Raw genomic sequence first — 21,144 nt, forward strand, 5'->3', positions numbered from 1 at the left:
CCATATGAGCTGCAGTGCTGAGCAGGCGTTTACTGACAATGTGGGCTAATGGGTATGGTGTTACTGTTCAGGATGGAGGGAACAGGTAGCATTTCAGGGTCCTCACAGACCCTCCTTCCCCATCCCAGTTCCTGTAAACACTGTCCCTTCCTGATGCAGCAACATCCGGTGCTGACTTTCTTTCCCACGTGCCTTATCTTATCTTCAGCAAGAAGTAAGAAGCATCTTTAGTCTGGCTTCTTAAACCAACTCCCCAGTCTGGTCTCATCACCTAAGCTCAACTTATAATCCATTCTCTTTTTGTCTCCACAGTAACAATAGTTTTCCACAGAGTGCCTCCCTGCCGCCTTACTTCTCTCAAGGTTGGTACCCTGGGCTTTTGTGACTTGTTCCAGGCAACATGTCTTGTGTTGTGAATCGTGGCTTTGTGGTGCTGGCTGGTTGGTGTAGAAGCAGAAAGTTATTCCTCAAAACTAGGACAGCCATGAAATATAGCCTTGGTTCTATGGATTCTACTATACTGCTAGATTTCATTCCTTCAACAAGCATTATAAAAATACAGAAGTGTTGGACTGCATAGATAGAGCTGGGCAAGGTCTATTTAGGCATTGAGAACCTGGAAAAGGAAGGTACTGGCAGCTCAGGGCCAAGCTTGCTTGCTTATTTAGAGAGAAGGGCACCTTTAATAATCCCAGTGACATAGTTCAGGAGACCTCAACCTTTCCCAGGCGATTCCCCTCTCCTCATGGTGTAGCAATATAGATGTAGTAACAATCCTAGCGCAGAACCACTTTAAGTGCTTATTAACATGCAGATTCCTGGACCCTAGGTAAGTCAGAGTTCCCCAGAGATCCTCTCTATGCCCAATAATGTTTGGGAGCCACAGGTTTAAATCTTGGCCCTGTCATTGTCACACATGATTTGTGTACCCTGCTTCCTCATAGGCAAAATAAATATAACTCTCACCTTGATATTTTATTGTGAGGATTAAGGGTAGTTTACATAAAGTACTTTACTAAAGACATGGATGGGGTAGTGCTAAACAAACATTTGTTGAATTAACAAATGAATGATGGATATATAATTTAAGGGAACATCCAGATAATAGAATTTTCAAGTTTTTAACGACTATTCTGACACAGAAAATAGCTGGGCAACTATAGTAAAGCTCAGTCAAATCTTTCCTGAGATGAGGAAACACATTCTCACTAACTTTCAGGGAATATAAACAAGAAAATGAGAGATTTAGGTAGAGTGAGCCACAAGTGCTAGGTAATTTATGGTTTGACCGGGAAGACATCCTGATTGATCAGATAGTCTGTAATGTCTTTGTTAGTTGAATAGCCCTACATCATGAGAAATTCAGCAAAAAACAACAGGTAGCAAATGTTGATTCTAAAAGCTAACAATATTCTCAAAGGAATTTCTTCTTGTCTTGGGTAGCTTACATTTCTTATTATAAAAATGAGAACAGGGCCGGGGATTTAGCTCAGTGGTTCCGTCGCTTGCCTTGCAAGCGCAAGGACCTGAGTTCGATCCCTGGTACCAAAAAAAAAACAAAAACAAACAAAAAAAACCAAAAACAAACAAACAAAAAAATGAGAACATAATTATCTTTATTACTATATTGCCACTGCACCAGCAGTTGGGAATCCATTCTGTGTATACTGATATTACAGGAATGCATGAAAGATCTGTCTCTTGAATATTCTTCCTGATAGTCACATGAAAATAATTGTGACTTTTTGTAAATGGAGCCAGTCACTTTATATTGGAAATCACTAAAATTTGAGATTCTGCCCCCAGAATTTCACTGACATAGTTACAGAATACAGCAATTCCTGAGCAGCCCTGCTGGTTTTGAACAGGTGGAAATTATTTTTAAACTTAGTTTTCTTGAAATGTTATTTACTAGAACAAGAACAAGGGAATTTGGGGATTGGGATGTATTATGAGAGAAGTAAACAATAGCTTACAGTAAATTAATTTTCAAAATGTTCTATTTTTAAAGGCCCTAGCAACAGACCACCTCTCAGAGCCGAAAGCAGAAACTTTCCTTTGCCAGTTCCAAACAAACCTCAGCCACCATCCCACGGGGAAGAGGAGGTAACAAAGCATATTTTTCTTTTTTTTTCTCTTTTCTCTAGCAAATGGATCATAAGAAACTGCTCTGGAATGCTCTTCTATACTCTTGTTTTCTATTAACTTATTTATTCATTTTTAAGGGAGAGGGTGAGGGTGTAGCTCAGTGGTAGAGCTTTTGCCTATCATTTATGAGGCCCTGAGTTCAATCTCCAGCACCTCAAAACAATTTTAGAGGGAGGATCCAGAAGAAAGATATACATTTCTCCCCCTTTCAGACTCTTCCAATGGCAAGTATCCATTTTGCATTAAACAATAAGAAAAATAATACTATTTTCCTTCTGTTTCCTAGCTTATAAACTTGAAATACTCACCTGCTCCATGAGTGCAGCTTTTTTATTAAGTATGTGTTATTATTGTATACTAAACTGAAGAAATTATTATCCCTGTGTATTTTCTGATTAGAGGTTCCATTTTATAAGGAACATATATGGAACACTTATTTACAGCTACCTCTGCAACCAGTGTCATGATAAAAAGCAGTTCACACAAAATACCTTCTGTATAGTCCCATCTAAATAATTCTTTATTCAAGTTAAGAAAACAAATATTTAAAAACTTATGGAACTAAGGGGGTGATTTATGGAAATTATTACTTGGAGGCTTTGCTTTTTATTTACCTATGCGACTGCAAAATTTATTCAGTTTTTAAACATTTACATTTACAGAATTCACTAGATGAAGAGTGGTATATTTCTTATATTACCAGACCAGAGGCAGAAGCTGCTCTTAGAAGGATAAACCAGGTATGGTTTATAATTTATTTTTAAGTAGTTATAAATATTAATGGAAGGAGACAAAGGGAATTGGCTTATAGAATCCCAATTATGGGCTAGGGAATCTGCTAGGTGCTGTTTCTACTGTGAAGTGCTGATCCTTGGAGACCCATTAGCGTCTGCCTCCCACCTACCAGGATCCCTCGCAATGATTCCTAGGACTAGGAATCATTTGGTTGGCAGAAAAATCTAAATTAAGGCAATCATTTGGTTGGCAGAATCTTAGGTGATTTCACTAGTGAAAGCATGGGTCTTGTCACAGGAATCGTGTAGTGTCAAAAGGAGATTCTCAAATTTTGAACATCTTACCAGTCCCATCTTCTTATCACAGTTGCCTTTCACATCTCTGCCTAAGGACCCATATGGACGGGGGCTTTTTTGCCTTTTCTCATAGAAATTTTTAGCTAGTCCTTCAATATTATAAAGTTTGAAATAGATTCCCTAAGTGCTGACCCTTAAATTTAAGGCTATTCATCAGAGCCTGGAAAGCAAAGATCCTTCATCTTTCATATCTAAAGTGTGCAGCAGTTGTTTTCAACCTTAGCTACACTTTGAATCATCTGGGGAGTTTTTTTTTTTTATTTTTAAATCCTGATTCCTGTGTCTCATCTGAAGAGATTCAGACTTAATCAGATTGGGCTAAGGAGTGGTCCAAACTTCCCAGATGATTCTGATTGCAAGCCAAGCCTGTGAATCACTGGTCCAGAAGTATGTTTGTTTAACAGATATTCTGACTCACCCAACTAACTTGGAATAAAAAGAACAAAAGAAGGCCATTCTTGCAGATTGATGGGTGTTTTAGAGATATCCAGATTCAGAACTCAAAGGAGTGAGTAGTTTGAGTTGTCCTAATTAGCTCTATTTTTATATTAGATCTTTGGAGTACTGCATTATTATGTTGTCAATAATTTATTGATTGACTATTTAAAATATAGGAGAAATCATACTAGTTCAGTAAATATCAGGAAAAAAAGGTGTCAAGAATACAGACAGGTTGCATTCGATTTTGTTCAGGTGTGTGGTGGATAAATGCTAAATCTAAAGAGCACAAGGTTTTAAAAGGAGTGTATTTCATAGGCAGGTAGGTGTTTTCTGATTGTGGATATGGAAGGGAAGAGTTAGGGATTAACTCACTCGGAGTAAGAGGATATATCTCGAGTTAATAAAGTTCTATTTCTCCTGGCCCTTCCACTCAACCACCTATTATTATTTGTTTTATTATGGAAAACATTTTTTGTCAAGAGGCTTCTAAGAGGTTGACTTGGAAATTTCTCTGATATTGTTTCTACTGTCTTTCTTGATAATCAAGAGATCCACAACACCTGGGGTCTGTAACTGTTTGGAGAAGGAATGTTAGTTAACTCAACTGACAAGTTCTGCAGACCCCTAGGGCCTTGTCTGCTGCTCTTACAGGCAACAAACTATTGACTTTTAATGCTCCTATAATAACAAGAGTTTGCCTTTTTAGGATGGCACTTTTCTGGTTAGAGACAGCTCTAAGAAAACAACAGCCAATCCATATGTCCTCATGGTATTGTACAAAGATAAAGTATACAACATCCAGATCCGTTATCAGGAGCAAAGTCAAGTTTACTTGTTGGGAACTGGACTCAGAGGGAAAGAGGTAAGAGCTTCAAATTTCAAAATTTCCACCGATTTTCTTTTTTATGCCTCTTTGTGTACCTACATAGAGCCACATTTAATATCTTTGGGATTCCATGCTGTATAGCAACTTTTAGAGTTAAATTATATTAGTGAAACCATTTATTGCAGGGAAATAAATGACTACTTGCATCATGAGTCTCTCCTTTTTTTTTAATTTCAAATAAGCCAATATCAAAGGTATAAAATAAGGCAGTATTTAATTTTTAAAAATCCAGTTAGATTATCAAAAGCAAATCTCTTCTGTTATTGACTTCTGTGGAAAATTTTAATATAAGACTGCAGTATGCTTACAAGGCTATATTTTAAATTAAGACTATCTGGGATAGAAGGTTTGACCAAACCTTGTTTTGACCAAACCTTATTTTGACCATTATTTGTATCTCTAACCGAACATGGAGGTTTGCACTATGAAGATAGGCAAGTCGCCAAAGAAATTTTCCAATTTGGGGACCAAGGTTTAGATTCTCGTGCCTCTTTGAGGTTGGTAATCAAAACTGATGTAAAAGAAACCCTCAGGATTCCTTTTTGCAAAGGAAACTAACAACTACATTTAATGTCACAAAACACGCTCTTTAAATTCAAAGTTGCTGCTGGGTGTGGTAGGGCACACCTGGAATCCCAGCACTTGGGAGGCTGAGGCAGGAGGTTTGACACAAATCTGAGGCCAGCCTGGACTACATAGTGAGTTCAAAGCCAGCCTGAACTACATGATGAGATCCTGTCTCAATAAAATAAAATAAAATCATAAAATAAATTCAAAGTTGCAAGAAGACCAGCTGAATTAAACATTTCAGGGTGAGAAACAGTTCATCTGTAACTCACATTTCCAGCCAAATACTTCTAAGTAATGACCTCATGAATGAATACAAAAGATTATGATTTTGGTAAAATGTTTGAATTAATTGTTCACTATGGATAGAGCTACTTACGCTCTCTAGAGGCAGAGGTGTCTGTCCTCCAAGGTTTCTCTTGGTCTAGTGTGGAAATACCCAAGTGCAACTTGTAGCAGCCTAAGGAAGGTACAGTACTTAGACAATAAGACTTGGAGAAAGTACATAATCCTGGTTGCAGTACCTATGTGACATCTGGTCCATCCGAGGTATGATTGAAAATAGTGAATATTTAAATTAAAAGATTCATTATAGTAAAAGACACATCGTCATTATCCCCCCTCAAAATATTCCCGCTCACCTCTGAGCATTTATCCCATCATTCTTGCCACTCTCTAAAGCAGCCCTGGAAATCCTCTTTTGTGAGTATTTTTATAATATGTGATCAAAAATCTAGTGTGTGACACGGTTGACTGCCATCCAAGGTGGGCTTATGAAAACATTATTTGTCCTCATCCACCTTATTCACTGGATCTGGCATTGAGCAACTTCTTCCTCAATATCAAAATGAGCATGAAAGGTAAATGTTTTGAGCCGATTCAGAACATTGAGGCAGCTATGACAGCACAACTAAAGACACTCATGAAAGAGGACTTCCAGAAATGTTTCAGAAAGTGGGAGGGATGATGGGGTGTGTTCAAAGCAAGAGGGAATATTTTGAGGGGGGTTAATGGCGATGTGTTTTTCACTGTAATAAAATTTTAAAGCCTTTAAAGATTTGCCTTATTTTTTAATCAAATCTAGAAGAATCAATGGGCTTCTTTCTAGTCAGGCCACCAAGGATGGGGTGATCCAGGCTATGGATGCAAAGGCATGGCTGCTGAGCCCTGGGGTAGCAGTGGGAACATAGTAGAGAGATATTGAAGGAAGTATTATAACATGCTATAGCTACTGTACCACCTCCAGACACCATGAATGATGTCTGACCTCTTAATTCCTTATACTTCCTAATACTCTTAATGATTGGGGTGGAAGAGACATGAAGACCAAAACCCAAAACAGAAACAGAGAGCAACCTCAAAGTGAAGGTATTATAATTAGAATATTTAGTGTAAATGATCCCCCATATCAAGTTTAAAATGTTTTGTCTTACTTATTCATGATTTGTTGAATGTTGACAAGGAATTGTTTCAAATTTTGATAGCAAAAATCACTGAAATTTTACCTGTTTTTCTCCACAATTCTCATAACTTGAAGAAATAGGATACATTATGCAGATTTTTAAATCTGAGAGTGAAATTCATGCTATCAATTTCAGTGTTGACTTATCTCTCTACTTTGACTTTTCCAGGACTTTTTGTCTGTGTCAGATATTATTGACTACTTTAGGAAGATGCCACTTCTGCTCATTGATGGGAAAAATCGAGGCTCCAGATACCAGTGCACATTAACACATGCTGCAGGGTATCCATAGCAAGTCAGCCATGCAAATGCAACTTCCTCTTGCCTCTGTTGGCAACATGGGAAGATCAACCAACTTTGGTGAATGGACTGAGATGAACCTGTCAACATCAACACAAGGGTTTTGTCCTTCCCTTTATAAACAATGTTTGAAATGAAGACTGTCAAATATTCTATAATTTATTTATTCTTCTTTAATGTTTGTAAAATGCAAGCATAATAATGTTCACATTTGAAGTCTAGTAATGCACTGAAGTACTTCATTTTAAAAAGCAGACATGTATTTTTGAATACCCATTTCAAAGTGTAATAGTTTATACAGCTAAAGAAATAAATTGGGACAAGTTTGAAAACACTTAGATGATAATAGTTTTTGGTATCATCTAAAACTGATTATTTTAGAGTCAAACTTTGTCAGAGGCAATTATTAATTTTTATATAATTTTAAAATTACTATAATTCTTTTTCTCAGCAGGAGTAATTTCAGAGACTTCAAAAATATAATTTCATTCTTTCTTATTTGGTGATTTTTGCTGGGGGGATTTTTGTGTACTTTTTTTATGACAAAATAAATGCATGTTTGAACAACTTCCTGAGATTAAAAGTGTCTCACTTTTGGATCCTTAAAACAACTTTGTTGTTGAATTCACACTATTATATTTTTGTGTTAAAGCAAATTTAAACTACAAATACCAAAAGACAATATTTTAAATTTAGAGATGAGGCTTTGGTATCAAATACACCTGCATTTAAACTGGCACTTCATCACATCCCCATACCTACACTGTATACCCTCCATCCCTAACCAACTCCAAAGCATTGTCCAGTAATGCAGATTTTACTAAAAACTTCCTGGAAAGATAAAGGAGCAGTGTTTATACACAGACAAATTTGCTCACACTTTTCTATTTGATATTGTTTGTACAGTTCCCAGATTATGACTTGACTTAGTGTTTCAATTTTATGATGGTATAAAAGCAATATGCATTAAGTAGAGACTGTATTTTGAATTTTTATCTTTTCTTGAGCAAGCAATATGTGGTATGACACTCTTATGATGCTAGGGAGCAGGCATATTGCAGCTCTCAGTCAGCCATGTGATCAGAAGGGGAAAACAACCAATATTCTGCAGTGTTAGATGTTGCTGCATTTTTTGAATATAGACATTCAATAAAGTACATGAGACATTCAACACTTTATTATAGAGTTTATGTTAGATGACTTAGCCCTACTATAGATTAATGTTAATTAAAGTCAGAAGAGTATGTTTAAAGTAGGCAAGGCTAACCTATGATGTTTGGTGGGTTAAGTGTAGTAAGCGCATATTTGATTTACAATATGGTACCTTCTTCTGCCCACCATGTGGAAGAAACCAGTCTATAACAAGAGAGAATGAGATCAACACACAGAAACACAGCTAATGGAAACAGGAGGTGAATTTGTGGAGTCCATAAAATCTATTCCAATTGCAGACTTCCAAGTCACATGATCCAATAAATACATCAGCTGGTAGGTTCAGCACTGGCTACTAGAAGAGTTCTGATTAATATAAACTCATATGCTCTACTAGTAATTTAGTAACTCTGCTAACTTAAGGCAAATTCAATCATAAAGTAAAGGATAAGTAATGCCCCATGACCAAATTTCCATGTCATACTCTTCCCTCTAATGAAACAAATCAACCACTCTTCAAACATTAAGACAATAAAAGAGCCTTCAAGAAAATGAAATATTTATTTACAATTCTATATTATTTTTACTGTTTTTAATTGTATTAAGTATATTAGTAAATTAAATTTTCCCAGATATCTGCTAATTCAACAATAAAAAAACTACCAGAAGCTCATAATAACTAAAAAATAAATCAAACAGAAAAACTGTTAGAAGCAAGGGATACATCTAGTATTTCAGACTTTTCAAATGGGGCGTTGTTTCCTTCTGTTTCCTTTAAGTCCTCTCTCTTCACAGGGCAATTAAACTGTAGAGTAAGGTCACAAAGCAGTAACTGGGAGAGCTCTGAGTAAAATAAAACAATAGCAGATATATTGTAGCACATGTGTCATAAACAACTATTACTGTTTTAAGTAATTCCTAATTTTTTGCAAATGATTACAAATCAAATCACAACTTAGGTGTTCCCATTTTGACCTAAAATCAGATTTATGTACTATAAAACATGCATGATGTAAAAATTAACAAGAAAAGCTCTTTAACCCAGCTAGTCAGCTATCTTCTTACATTGCAACTTCATTTATGCAAATTTTATTTCTACAGTCTTATACTTGTTTTTATCTAAGTTAAAGTACGTAGTGTAAAGATTCAGGTCTAGGAGGCATGTTACAAAAATAAAAATTCCTATCTCCCAGAGACAATCATTTTCAACTTTCAAATCATTTCATTTTGTTTACATTGCTTTTGTTGTTTCATGTGTGTCTGCACTGTGTTTATTTCTGGGAGTACAGTCTAGTATTTATCTCCGTATCTTTACACAGCATGATTGTTTTTTCAATTTTTGGGACTAAAAAGAGATTAAAACACAGCTCTTTTACTTACTTCTTTATCTCTCAATATAGTGAGAGGACAGTTTTTGCTAGCTCACTATTTAATGCTGAAATTTTAATCATATAAATATTCTTTCACCTGAGTCTTAGAAGTATGATATGTCTCTTCTTGCAAACTACCCCCAACCACAATTAAAAATTATTTTCTTTTTTCACTGTTTATCAGGAGCATATCCCAAATATCCCCCAGTTGAGTAAATCTCTTTGTATATTCAATACTTTAGCTATTCTTGTAGATCTCCCCTCTTCTGAAACTTTCTGATTTGCTCTCCTGTGGGATGACTGCTCTCTAGGACCGCTATGTAGCTCCTGTCTAGAGAACTCCCCTCACAACATCCTAAGAACTTCTTTCACTCTCTCTCTTTTCCAGAATTCCAATGTATTTTTCTTTTTGTCTGCTTCCTTGTTTGGGAGAATATAGCCTCAGTAACCTGGGGAGGGGAAGGTGGTAGATGGATATGCCTAAAACTTTCTCTATATATACTAATGTTCAATTAATGGGGTGACTGACCTTAGAAATTGAGGTTGGGAATTATATTTCTTCAGCTTTCTAAAGGCATTGCTGCATTATCTTCTAGCTTCCAGTGCTGCTATTAAAAACTTCATGTGATACTAATTCTCAATTCCTATTTGTTTTTCAGAAGCTTAACTGTTCTTTTTGTTCTCATAGTGTTTTGAAATCTCAGAATACTGTGCCTTGGTATGTTCCTATTTGGAGCCATTGTGTTGAGCTCTTTCACCGTAGAAACTCATGTCTTTCAGCTCTGGGAAATTTGCTAAGATTATTTCTTCAATGAATTCCTTCTCATCCATTGTCTCTATTTTCTCTAATACTTTATTTATTAGGTATTGGACTTCATTCACTGATTTTGTCATTTTTGCTCCACTAACACTTTTTATCTTTGTTATTTTGCTCTACACTTTAGGGGGATTTTATTTACCTTTCAACCTTTCTGTAGAGTTTTTCATTTCTACTTTCACGGTGAATTTTCTTTTGTTATCTAAATTTTTACAGCATCCATTCCTTTTTCATAGATGCAGAAACTTTTCTTACTTCTCTGGAGTATTAATGGTAGTTTTTTTGACATTTTCATCTCCCTTAGCATTTGTTTCTCCCTCATTGAATTTATTAGCATTGTCTGTTTTTCATATTAGATGTCTTCCTCAAATATCTGTTTGCCAGAGTTGTTTGCTTATTGTTTGCTTATATTTAAGACCATAGCACTAAAGACCACTGCATGTTCTATGCTCATGGTATTCTATATTGTGGAATGATCTTATTGGGTTATTTTGTTGAAGGAATCTCTTTCATTGTCTTTAAGTCTTTTAAGTGAGTTAGATTCCTGAAAGAAAGGTCTGCTTGAAGAGCATAAATCTGGCCAAGAGAGTTTTAGTGGCTACATGAAGGAGGAAAGCTGAGGGTTTGGTAATTTAGTGTGTCAACTTTGTCTCATTATCTTTGTTTTTAGTACAGTACTCTCCCTCAACTGTGGCTAGCAGCTATAAGCCAGAGATCCCTTTTTTAAACCAAGAATCCTCTGTTATAGAGGCAGGATAGTTACCTAGTTATGCAAAGGGCGCAAAAGATCTCAGGGATTTATAGTATCTTAAAAACATTCAAGTAGTCTTCTTGTTATTGGTCAGATTTCACCCTTATTTCCAGAAGATTCGAGTGTCACCATGTACTGAGTCATGGAAACTTACTTCTTGGCAGTATTCAGCTATTTTAGTCACATTTTTGGACTTCAGGGTTCAAACTTGTTTATCTGTTTCTGTTTTGTTGTTCTTCACCTCTCTACCCTATAGATTTTTGTCCCTTTGAAATCAGTTAAATTTAAAAATTAGCTCTACCACTGATTAGTTGACCTTGAGAAAATTAACCTCTTTCTATTTTCATGTATGTAAATGCCAATAATAGTAGTCCCAACCTCATAGGGTGAATTCATTTATGTAGAGCTCTTAGAAGAATGCTTGGATTATGGAAAGTTTTGTGTTAAGCCTCTGACATTATTTTGGGAGGAAGTGGGGATAAATGTTCATTTAATCCTGTATGTCTACCAGAAATTAATTCTCCTAGCCTAGCTATGTAGGTCCCTCATATCCTAATTGCCTGACCTACCCACATAACTTTTCAGGAACATGTCTATCATATTCAGTATTTCTATTTTACTTCACGAAAGAATATTCCCCAAAGTAAAACAAATAGATGATCAATTCTGGGAGGAATATAAAGCTTCTTTAATGGTTTTAAATGAGTTCAAGCATCCAGAACCATTTTTTCATTTAATAAACATTTCCCAAGAAGCTATTATATTGAGGCACTGTGTTAAATACTATGAATACCCTTTAAGGATTTTACAATTAAGCGGGGATAGAAAAAAGTAAGTAAACGTGATTGCAACATGGTGTGATATGGTAGGGCAGAGGGAAAACATGCCAATTCGAAAAAACTTTTTTGATGTAAGTGACCTCAAATAAGCAGCAATCAACCTAGTATGGTAGAGGTGGAGGGTAGCAATGGGATTTCGGAAGATGTATGTGTTAAGGCACATACACAACAGAGAGCATGCATGGATATATAAATAGCTCAGTAAGGCTAGAGCATGGAATATGCAGGGAGAAAATAATGAGACTGGAAAAGTCAGCAAAGGTCTGATCTCAGGAGGTTGCCTAGTCCATTCTAGGAGATTTGGACTCTATCCCAAAGATAACAGCAAGCCAAGTGAAGGTTTTCAACAGATTTACATTTTAGAAAGATAATCTTCCCTGTAGTGTTGAGATTCGTTTTGAGAGAAGATGAATTAAGCAAAGCTAATCAAATCTCTTTACACCAAATTCCTCAGAGCCTTTGTTAATATGCATTGTGAATCTGTGAGAGAAATACATAGCATATAGAATGACCCAAGCTTATTTCACCATAAAAACATGGACTGTGTTTTATCCTGTATCATCTATTAAGATCTGTTGTAGCCAGGCATGGTGGCACATGCCTGTTACCCCAGCACTTGGGAGGCTGAGGCAAGAGGATCGCTGTCAGTTCAAGGCCAGCCTGAGCTACATAGCAAGACATTGTCTCAAAACAAAAATTTTTTTGAGACAGCAGGGCTTTCAGATCAATGTCTGGGAAATGCTACTCTGGAGAAAATATGTGGAAAAAACAGAACAGGCACTCACTGTTGGGTGCCTAACAACCACGGCCCTCTTCTGGTGGCACAACCTGATTCCAATTGAGGTGCTACCCTCCCCACCTCCAGTAGTAAATTCTGACTGGTCCAAATTGTCTTGTCAGTCCATTTTGCTTGGCTGTGGCCAATTAAAGGAAAGGGGAGATGTCCCAGAGGCAGCTGGAGAAAGGTTTAGAGAGAGTTACAGGCAGAGATAGCATCTGTATGTGGCCACCTCTTAAAGTAATGACCATGAGTAGTGATAAAGTGAAAACAGCAGAAAGATGGAAAGAATCTGTCTTTGATGAACTTTTTCAACCTCTAACTTTAGGGCTGCCCTTCCTTAGAACTTGCTATTCTTTATTGTCTTAAATTATGATAAGTTGGTATTTTGTTACCTGCAGCTGAAGGTCTCATAACTGACACAGCCTATTTACAAATATGCAAGAGTTCTTCTAAGAAGAATAGCTATATATTCAATGTAGTTTTCATGGTTAAATGGGACTTAGAGGGAAAGAATAGGTGAACTGATTTCAGTTAATCTATGAAGAGGAGCTATTTAAAATAGAATGGGTTGAGGGGTGAAATAGGGAATTCCCCAACATAGGAGATCTATTATTGCCGTAAGAATCCATTTAAAATGAAGAACTCTTAACTCACAGACTCAAACTTATAATTCTTAATTTGGAATGAATCTTAAGGGCTTACTTAATAAGGACTCATAGATAGAGACACTGAATTTTGTAGAGTGTAATTGTGTGATTAAAGGAAGGAAGAGAAGTAAATTTAGAAAGGTTAGACAAAATAATTAGATTGTTAGTGTCAGGGATAGGGATTCAGGTCTGCTAACTCTCAGATCAATGTTCAAACCTACTTCATCTATAGAGTTCACATTGCAAACATTTCTCAACAGAGACACCATAATTAGTTGGAAAAATACACCCTAACAGAAGCATAAATTAGCTCTACCATTTATTTTGTAACAATACCACATAAACATTTTAATGATGCCATACTTACCTCTCATTTTCTTCAACTCCAACGAAATTGTGTTAATGTTTTTAATTATGGCTTCCACCTTTTGCTTATGGTCAGTAACATTATTCTTAAACATCTGATTTTAAAAGAGAATAATGTATAACTCAGAAATACTTATGTACATTTTAAAAATAATTTTCAGTATTTCTAAAAAAATGTTATTTCAGAACTGAAATAATTGTGAAACTAAGTTGTTAGAATTCTAACATAGGAATATATCTGTTATATTTTTCTACCTGAAAACGACTTGAACTGGAATTCTTAGGATGAGGTTTCTTTAATCAAACCATATCCACAAGATGGGGCCCTTACAATGGAAATGAAGACGCCACCTTTTCAGAAAATCTCTGTACTTGCAAACTACAATTTGGAAATTATGTAAGATCTTCTCCACAGTAGTTTTGTTTATGTACGTTAGTGTCTCTAAATTATTCTTGAAAGACAGGGCCCCCTTATGATGTCTTTACATAATAAAACCTGAAATAGGATTTAATTATTATTTGTTGACTATTCCTTGGCAGGCAAAATGGCCACTTCAGTTTTGGTGACATTTTTAGTTTTATTAACTAAAACATATAAATAACATGCTACTATGTGATATATACATAGTAACTTACATGTTTTTAACCAGTTGTGTTTAGAAAGGTTGTAGTTCACTAGAAACCAGGCTTAATCCATTCAAACCTCTTAAAATGATTTGAAAAAATAAACTACAATTATTAGCACATGACAGCTCCAGCAGTGTGAAAGCTGGGCAGTTATGGGTCAGGATGTTTGTCTAAAATAATGGAAACAAACTAACCTTTAAATCAACGTTTGCCCCTGCCTTTTCCCAAATAAAAGGAATTTATCCTATTTTACTTCAGAGCCACTGTAAAAAAAAAGTAATTTTATTTTCCAGACATCAGTGAGTAAAATACGCTTTGCATCCACCTCTAAGACCTTTATGCTTAAAAAAAAAAAAAGTCAACAATCTTATTTGGGAATGCCAAACCAAAAGATTCAGGTTTGAGGGAAAAGTAAACAGTATTTTTTAAAAGTGCTGTAATGAAGGGGGTGGAATTATGGAAGTAAAGACCTTCAAAGTGAGGAATAAAGGTACAAAGTAAAAATAAAAAAGAGTAAGACTAAATGGTTGGAGAAATGCCCATAAAAGTTGATTCTCCACACAGGGTAAGTTTGAGGGAAGGGATTTAGCGAGCTCCGACTGGTGATAGCCAGGGTTGGGTCTAGCCTTTTCCAGGGAGTTTCCACATAGTTACTCAGAAATTAGAGGCCAGTTAACTGGCACTTAACTGAGAGAAGTGGGAACCACAGGCAGACCCCCAGGCCACTAAAGCACTGATCCATGGCCAGAGGACACAGCTCAAACTCTCCTCACCCCTCAGAAGCCATTACTACCGTGGCAGTTTTCATCCCAGGGTGAGCCTAAGGTAGCCTGGAAGGGTCTGCAGTCCTCACAGTCCCAAGCTGGATTGCGACACCATTAAACAGGCTCAGAGTGACCCTGGCCTGAAGAAAAGGCCGGTCTCTGCCCGGCCCACACACCCAACCACTCCTTTCACCCAACTGACGCCTGGGAGGAGCTGCTGGGCCCTCAAGACCCCGGGATTGCCGGTGGGAGACCCAAAGGCTAGGCCACTAAAGGCAGGCATACAGCCTAAAGATGGAGCCTCAGACAGCTTGGAAATTTCAGGAGTCCTCCCCCTGCCAAACAGGATGAAAATACATACAGAGAAGACCCGGGCCTGCCCAGGAGCCTGACCTGACAGGAGCTAACGCTTTAAGGGTCACTGAAGTTCTGGCCGCTAGGTGGGGCACGCAGGAGGCGGAAGAAAGACCAGGCTTTATGATTGGCCAGCTCCTCCACCTGATGTCTCCCGATTGGCCAGCTCCTCTGCCTACCGCATCCTGGGATTGCAGGGGCCGGGAAGAATTCCCCGCTACCACAAGCACACAGAGGGTTCTGGATGCCAGGTTCCAAGTGAATCGCCGTGGATTGGGCAGAGCGGGCGCTGACATTTCCAGGGTTAAACCCAGGGTGTAGACTGAAATGGCTCCGTTTTGACGCCTACGTCATCACTTGTTTAGCTGCAGAGATGCAGGTAAGTGACATAACCATTCAGAGTATAAATGTCCTTGCCTGTCATATGAAATGGTAATAACCGTCTTCGGGTGTTATTTTGAGGGTTAAGTGAGATAATTTATCAATGGTTTTTGGCAGATAAGTGCCCCATAAAGGGTAGCTATTATCATTTCTATACATGTTTACAGATGAGTCATTAGCACAGATGAGCTGAGAGAGACACTATAAGTTTCTTGCCAAGTGGAGAAACTGGGATTCAAGCCATCTTTGCTTGAGACCATGAGGAATCTTTGCCACTACAACCTTTGGGGCTGGTGCCGGGACTTCTTGGTGTCCTGGCTATTGCCCTAGATTTGGTGAGAAGTTTTGGTCCCCAGCATCAGTAGCAGATGTGGAAGTCTTTACCTTCCCTAAGCCTCCCCTAATACATGCCAGCCTCTTGAACGAATGCTTTCCAACAGCTCACATCACACCCTGTTGGTTATTTTATATGCAATTTTTTTCAGGTTAGCAGTGTGGAAATTGTCTGATGTGTATTAGATCCTAGTGAAAGTTAGCTATGGGATCTCGGAAGAGTACCTTCCTTTTCCAGAACCTCAGTTTCCTCACCAATTTCCTTACAAGAGGGATGGGCTAAATTACTTTTTCCTAAATTTCACTCATGGATGGGCCACTGGAATGATTGCTTGCTTTATCCTTAACTACCTATATTATTACCTTTATGTTTTAAGTTTACTTTCTTTTAAAATTTAAATTTTCCTAAAAATCAGTGTAAATGGACTATAGGAAAAAAGACAATGAAAATTAGACAATATTCTAAATCATTACATGAGCTTGCCTCCTGATGCAACGGCTATGCAGCCTGATCTTTGTTAAAATGGGTTCTTCCTGAGTATTGGAGGCATGTTAAAGGCAGCTGAGCCCAAATTCAGACTTTCTTTTGGACATAATCAGAAGGATTGAAAGAGTTGGAAGAGGAATAACTCTTACTGAGTACATGTTATTTAATGTCTATATACCACATAAAATATTCCTTGGGCACTAGTAGAACATGTTCTCTGGTTTATAGACTGTAGGATTAGATGCTTTCCAATAATCCTTCCCCTTCTAAAACTCCTTAATTCTCAGTGTGCTACACATGTCTTTAAAAATTCTTAGAGACAGGCTTCCTGAGTTAACCCAACCCAACACAGCAGTTTCATACTAATCTCTATTCCAATGCTTCCCTCACTTAATATTTTAAATTCAAACACTTGCTAGTGCCAATTTATGTATGTTGAGCATTTTTTATTTGATTCTGTGTGTGATGAGTAAAGGTAGACAGAGTCAGAGAAGAGCTGACAACAAGCATTCTTTGAGCATTCATTGTGTATCATTTATTATGTTAGGAGCTTTAACCTTCTGGTAATGGTAATGTAGCTTTCATTCAAGTTATATGGAAAAAGAAGCTCAGTCTCAGAGAGTTTAGTTTCTGCTCAGAGTTACAAGGCAAGGAATGGTCAGAACCCAGATGTACATCCTGTCGGTGTGATTTTGGACCCTTATGTTGTTTCCTTTGTACCATCTTGTCTCCTAGACTGGAGAAAGCCATGGGCTGAATTGTGTTCTTGTCAAATTCATATGTTGAAATCCTAAACCCTGATACTTCACAATATATTTGGAGACAAGACCTTTACAGAAGTGGTTATATTAAAATAGGTGTGTTAGAGTCGACCCTAACCCAGTCTAAATTGTATCCCTATAGAAAGAGAACATTAGACATGCAGTTAGACACCAGGGGTGTGCAGAGAGATATCAAGGATGTATGTACAGGACACAACAAAAAAGTGGCCACCTGCAATCCAAGGAGAAACCTTTGAAGAAGCCAAACCTGCTGACATCTTGATCTTGGACTTCCAGCCTCTAGAACTAAGAAAAAATATTTCTGCTGTATAAGCCGCTTAGTCTGTAGTGTTTTGTTCTGGCAACCTAGCAAACTAATATACTCTCTCTTGAGATAGTAAATGAGTGCATCATATCTTCTAAATGTTTTGGATTTCATAGATCATTGAACTTAAACATGCATGTAATAATGTACACACTAGTATATAAATGTGAGATGACCAATGGGGTGAGGAATATTTATTTTCTGAATTAAGGACATAAACAGTACAAAGCAAAACAAAAATAATTGCTGTCACTATTTTATAAGAGCAAGGATAATTTGACATCAGAACAATAGGCAGAAAATAAAAGGAAGAATATAATTTCAGAATAAGACTATCTTAACAAAAAATGTATCAGATGTGCCCTTATTCCCCCCTTCCTTTATTTTGATGCACACCCTTATGGTTCCACATTTATGTTTCGAAACTCCCTGTACATCAAAGCAGGAAAAAATAAGATGTTTAGGAGAAATAAATTTTTTAAAAGTAGGTGAGTGGAGATGGCATTAAGATGGAGAGAATCAAGTGACAATGGGGCCGGGGCCGGTTGGGATTTAGTGTCCCAAGCACTAAATTAAATTCAGAATCCATCAGGTGTTTTCAGAAAATGTCATTGCTTAACTGCCTGTGACTAGGAGCCTCCTTACTGGACTTTTGATAGAATCTAAAGGGCTTCCTCCCATCCAAGAGTGCTGATTACTTCTTATAAATAGATTCAAACTACTGTCATGTGGAACAGAACATCATTAGGTCATTTATTATTCATTAAAAAAATCAATTGTTGTAAGAGGAAAAAAAACATTAAAAAAAAAACTCAGAAAAAAATCTCTAATATTGTATTTACCACAATAAATTTGTCATGGAGCAATGATGAATACTTACTGTAGTGTTTACCTATATATTCTGACTTTTAATTTTTTTTCTTAATAGAAAAACTTGTAAAGTATCATCTGGTACTTAAAGCTTGATACTGTTATAGTTGAAGCCTTAAAAAAAAGTCTATCTTCCTTAATAAGTTTGCAAATACTATACAATAGTTACCAGAACCCAACACGGGCTGCAGTTGTTGATTCTGATGTTAATCAAATAAAGGAGATTAAAAAGCTGGTAAATTCTCCCATAAAGAGAAAAGCTGTTACAGAACAATGTGATTAAGCATTTTATGGAGCCGAGTGTGAGTGCCTCAGTTAGTTTTATTACAAATTCTTGACATAAAGTCTTGGTTTCCAGGAAAACAAATTGAGTAAATTATTCCAATTCTTCCCCTAGATCTCAGAGCTCCCATTTCTCTGCCTGGGGCAGAGGGAAGCAGAGGAGCTTCCGTCCTCTGCCTGCTCATTATCAATTAAAAGTGCTGGCCTCTGTGTCTAAGGACTGCTGCCTGTTAGAGCATCAACTCCCTTCAGAATATGGCTTTATACAACCACTGTGTGCACAAATTTGATAGGTAGCAATCTGAGCACATATTTGGATTATTACCTGAGAATCATAACCAGTGTTGGAAAGATCAAGGAAATTCCTATACATCCAAATAGCCAGTGCTTTCCCCATGGTCAGTTATGAAAAGGAAGAAAGAAGCAAGCAGAAGACTATAGCCACTGTGATCTAAAATGAAGGTTGCATTCTTTACCTATAGTCTTCGTCAAGTAGCTGGTGTTACATCAGACAGTCATTTTCATTTTCTTCAGGAGAAACACTTCTGAAACACAGAAATATGTTAGTAATGAAAATCCACATTGTTTCTAGGTTAGCTTAAGTGTTTTCACTTCTAATTAAGAAATTACAGTTGTGTAACAACATTTCTCTTGAAATAGGACATTACCCAAACAGTGTCATCAGATAAAATGTGGAACACTCATTTAAATTCAAATTTAGAGAAATAACAGACAGTTTTTTTAGGATAAATTTGTCCTGAATGGATGCACATACTTAAATTCAAAATATATTATTATTTACCTGAGATTAAAATTCAACTCAAAATTCTGTTATTTTATTTGCTAAATCTGGCAAGTGTCTATCCCAGATATTTCAACCATGAAACAGGAAAAGCAAACAGTGTGAAACCTTGTAGATTCAGTAGGGAGGGAAGCCAAGAGAATGCTGAAGTTTTCTAATGCGATGTTCAAAATACTAACATGGATAACACTTACTGTGTCAGAATTTAAGCATCCTTCAACATCCCTGTGATGCAAGGAGGAAGCTAGGTGTTTGAAGAATCAGATAGCTGACAATATTCAGCAAGGCAATGTGTTTTGATAGTTGCTTGCCATGTCTTTTTGTCTGAAAATTCTTTGTGCCTGGCTTTTTAGAAGATGCCTTCATCTAGCAGGGTATACTCATGACACAAGTTGTGTTTATTTCCAGAGATCCACCAATCAGAGAATACCTGTCTCTGTCCCCAAATAAAATATGTTTCTAATTGTATTATGTCAACCATCCATCCTCCAACAATACTTCCTGTGTTTATTAAAGGCATAGATCGTGATTGGATGTTGTCTCCCCTTGAGCATTGCCCACCCCCTCCACACAGCCTCATCTGCTGGTCATGCAATGAAGAATGAGCATCTTTATGAAAAGACATATTAGGTTCATGAAATCAGTTTCACCAGAATATGTGTTTATCTTTTTATATGTGTGTGTGTGTGTGTGTGTGTGTGTGTATCTTTTGTTATAAGAAAGGGAACATATATATGTGTGTGTAAAAGGAAGTTTGGAAGAATAGTCACCAAGATGCTAACAATGCTTATTAACATGATTGTAAGTTTAAGGATGATTTTGTTTCTTTGTGTTTATTATTTAGCCTTTATGTCCTATATGTCCTGCTCTTTATTTTAAACTGTTCAGGTAATTTCTCAATATGATACATCAATCACTTTAAGGAGATCTTCTGAAACTTTACGCTGCAGATTATTCAGGGAGCTTGTGCAAATGCAGATTTGGGGACCCACCACAAAGACTCTAGCTTAGTAAATTTCAGGTGGGGCTCCCCAAATCTGCATCTTTAACCCCCCTTCCATTTTAACCTATGTGGACTGTATGCCACGTTAGGGGAAAGCATCAAGTGGATGACCACAGTTGAAACTTATTTTAACACTTGATGCCAGGATTCAGTAGTTTCTTTTTCCCTTAAATATTTATACAACTTTAGTCCTAAATAAGATCTCCTTAATAAGAATGGAAAATGTTGGTGTGTAAAGTCTCCCCTGGCCCAGCAAGAAACAGATCCACACTATTTCCTTCATTCTTTGAGATGGAAAAAAGGAATGGGTATGCCAGCTTCAAGTTCATTATGATTTATGTTTTATTTCTTCTGTTTCCTGGTGGTTTGATTTTTTTTGCAGGTCTCTATGAGGGGGTCCTCTAGTTTTATTTGCCATCATAATGGAAAGTCTAGAGCGAAGATCTGAGATGTTATGTGATTTTTTAAATACTTATATTTTATATGTATAGTTTTGTACTCAAAACTCCTTTTTCTACCTCTGCTGCCATACCCTTC

The 21,144-nt window shown here is 36.9% G+C and overlaps 2 protein-coding genes across 3 annotated transcripts in view; one reads left to right on the top strand and one right to left on the bottom strand.

Moving 5' to 3' along the window:
• The window catches only part of Lcp2 (lymphocyte cytosolic protein 2), a 47,573-nt gene extending 39,780 nt beyond the window's left edge, over positions 1–7,793 (top strand). Inside the window, exons 17-21 of the mRNA XM_004836394.4 lie at positions 313–362; positions 2,012–2,106; positions 2,811–2,888; positions 4,387–4,542; positions 6,765–7,793. Coding sequence (XP_004836451.2) covers positions 313–362; positions 2,012–2,106; positions 2,811–2,888; positions 4,387–4,542; positions 6,765–6,887 — 502 coding nt within the window. The 3' untranslated portion in view covers positions 6,888–7,793. The remainder of the gene's footprint in view (positions 1–312; positions 363–2,011; positions 2,107–2,810; positions 2,889–4,386; positions 4,543–6,764) is intronic.
• Positions 7,794–8,655: 862 nt separating this feature from the next.
• Positions 8,656–15,447, bottom strand: CUNH5orf58 (chromosome unknown C5orf58 homolog). Of its 2 annotated transcripts, none has more exons than XM_021243085.2 (4): positions 15,403–15,447; positions 14,440–14,508; positions 13,620–13,713; positions 8,656–8,890 (listed from the first exon to the last, which is right to left on the bottom strand). In XM_021243085.2, exons 3-4 carry the CDS (start codon positions 13,711–13,713, stop codon positions 8,739–8,741), a joined length of 246 nt encoding a protein of 81 aa, XP_021098744.1. In that variant the 5' UTR covers positions 14,440–14,508; positions 15,403–15,447; the 3' UTR covers positions 8,656–8,738. The 2 variants fall into 2 exon arrangements, with proteins under 2 accessions (XP_021098744.1, XP_004836453.1); XM_004836396.3 differs by having other exon boundaries at positions 15,371–15,436.
• Between the last annotated feature and the right edge of the window lie 5,697 nt (positions 15,448–21,144).

The sequence above is a fragment of the Heterocephalus glaber genome, unplaced genomic scaffold (assembly GCF_053883595.1).
Source record: "Heterocephalus glaber isolate CG9 unplaced genomic scaffold, H.glaber_assembly_v1.0 deba00001606, whole genome shotgun sequence".
NCBI classification, from domain to species: Eukaryota; Metazoa; Chordata; class Mammalia; order Rodentia; family Bathyergidae; genus Heterocephalus; species Heterocephalus glaber.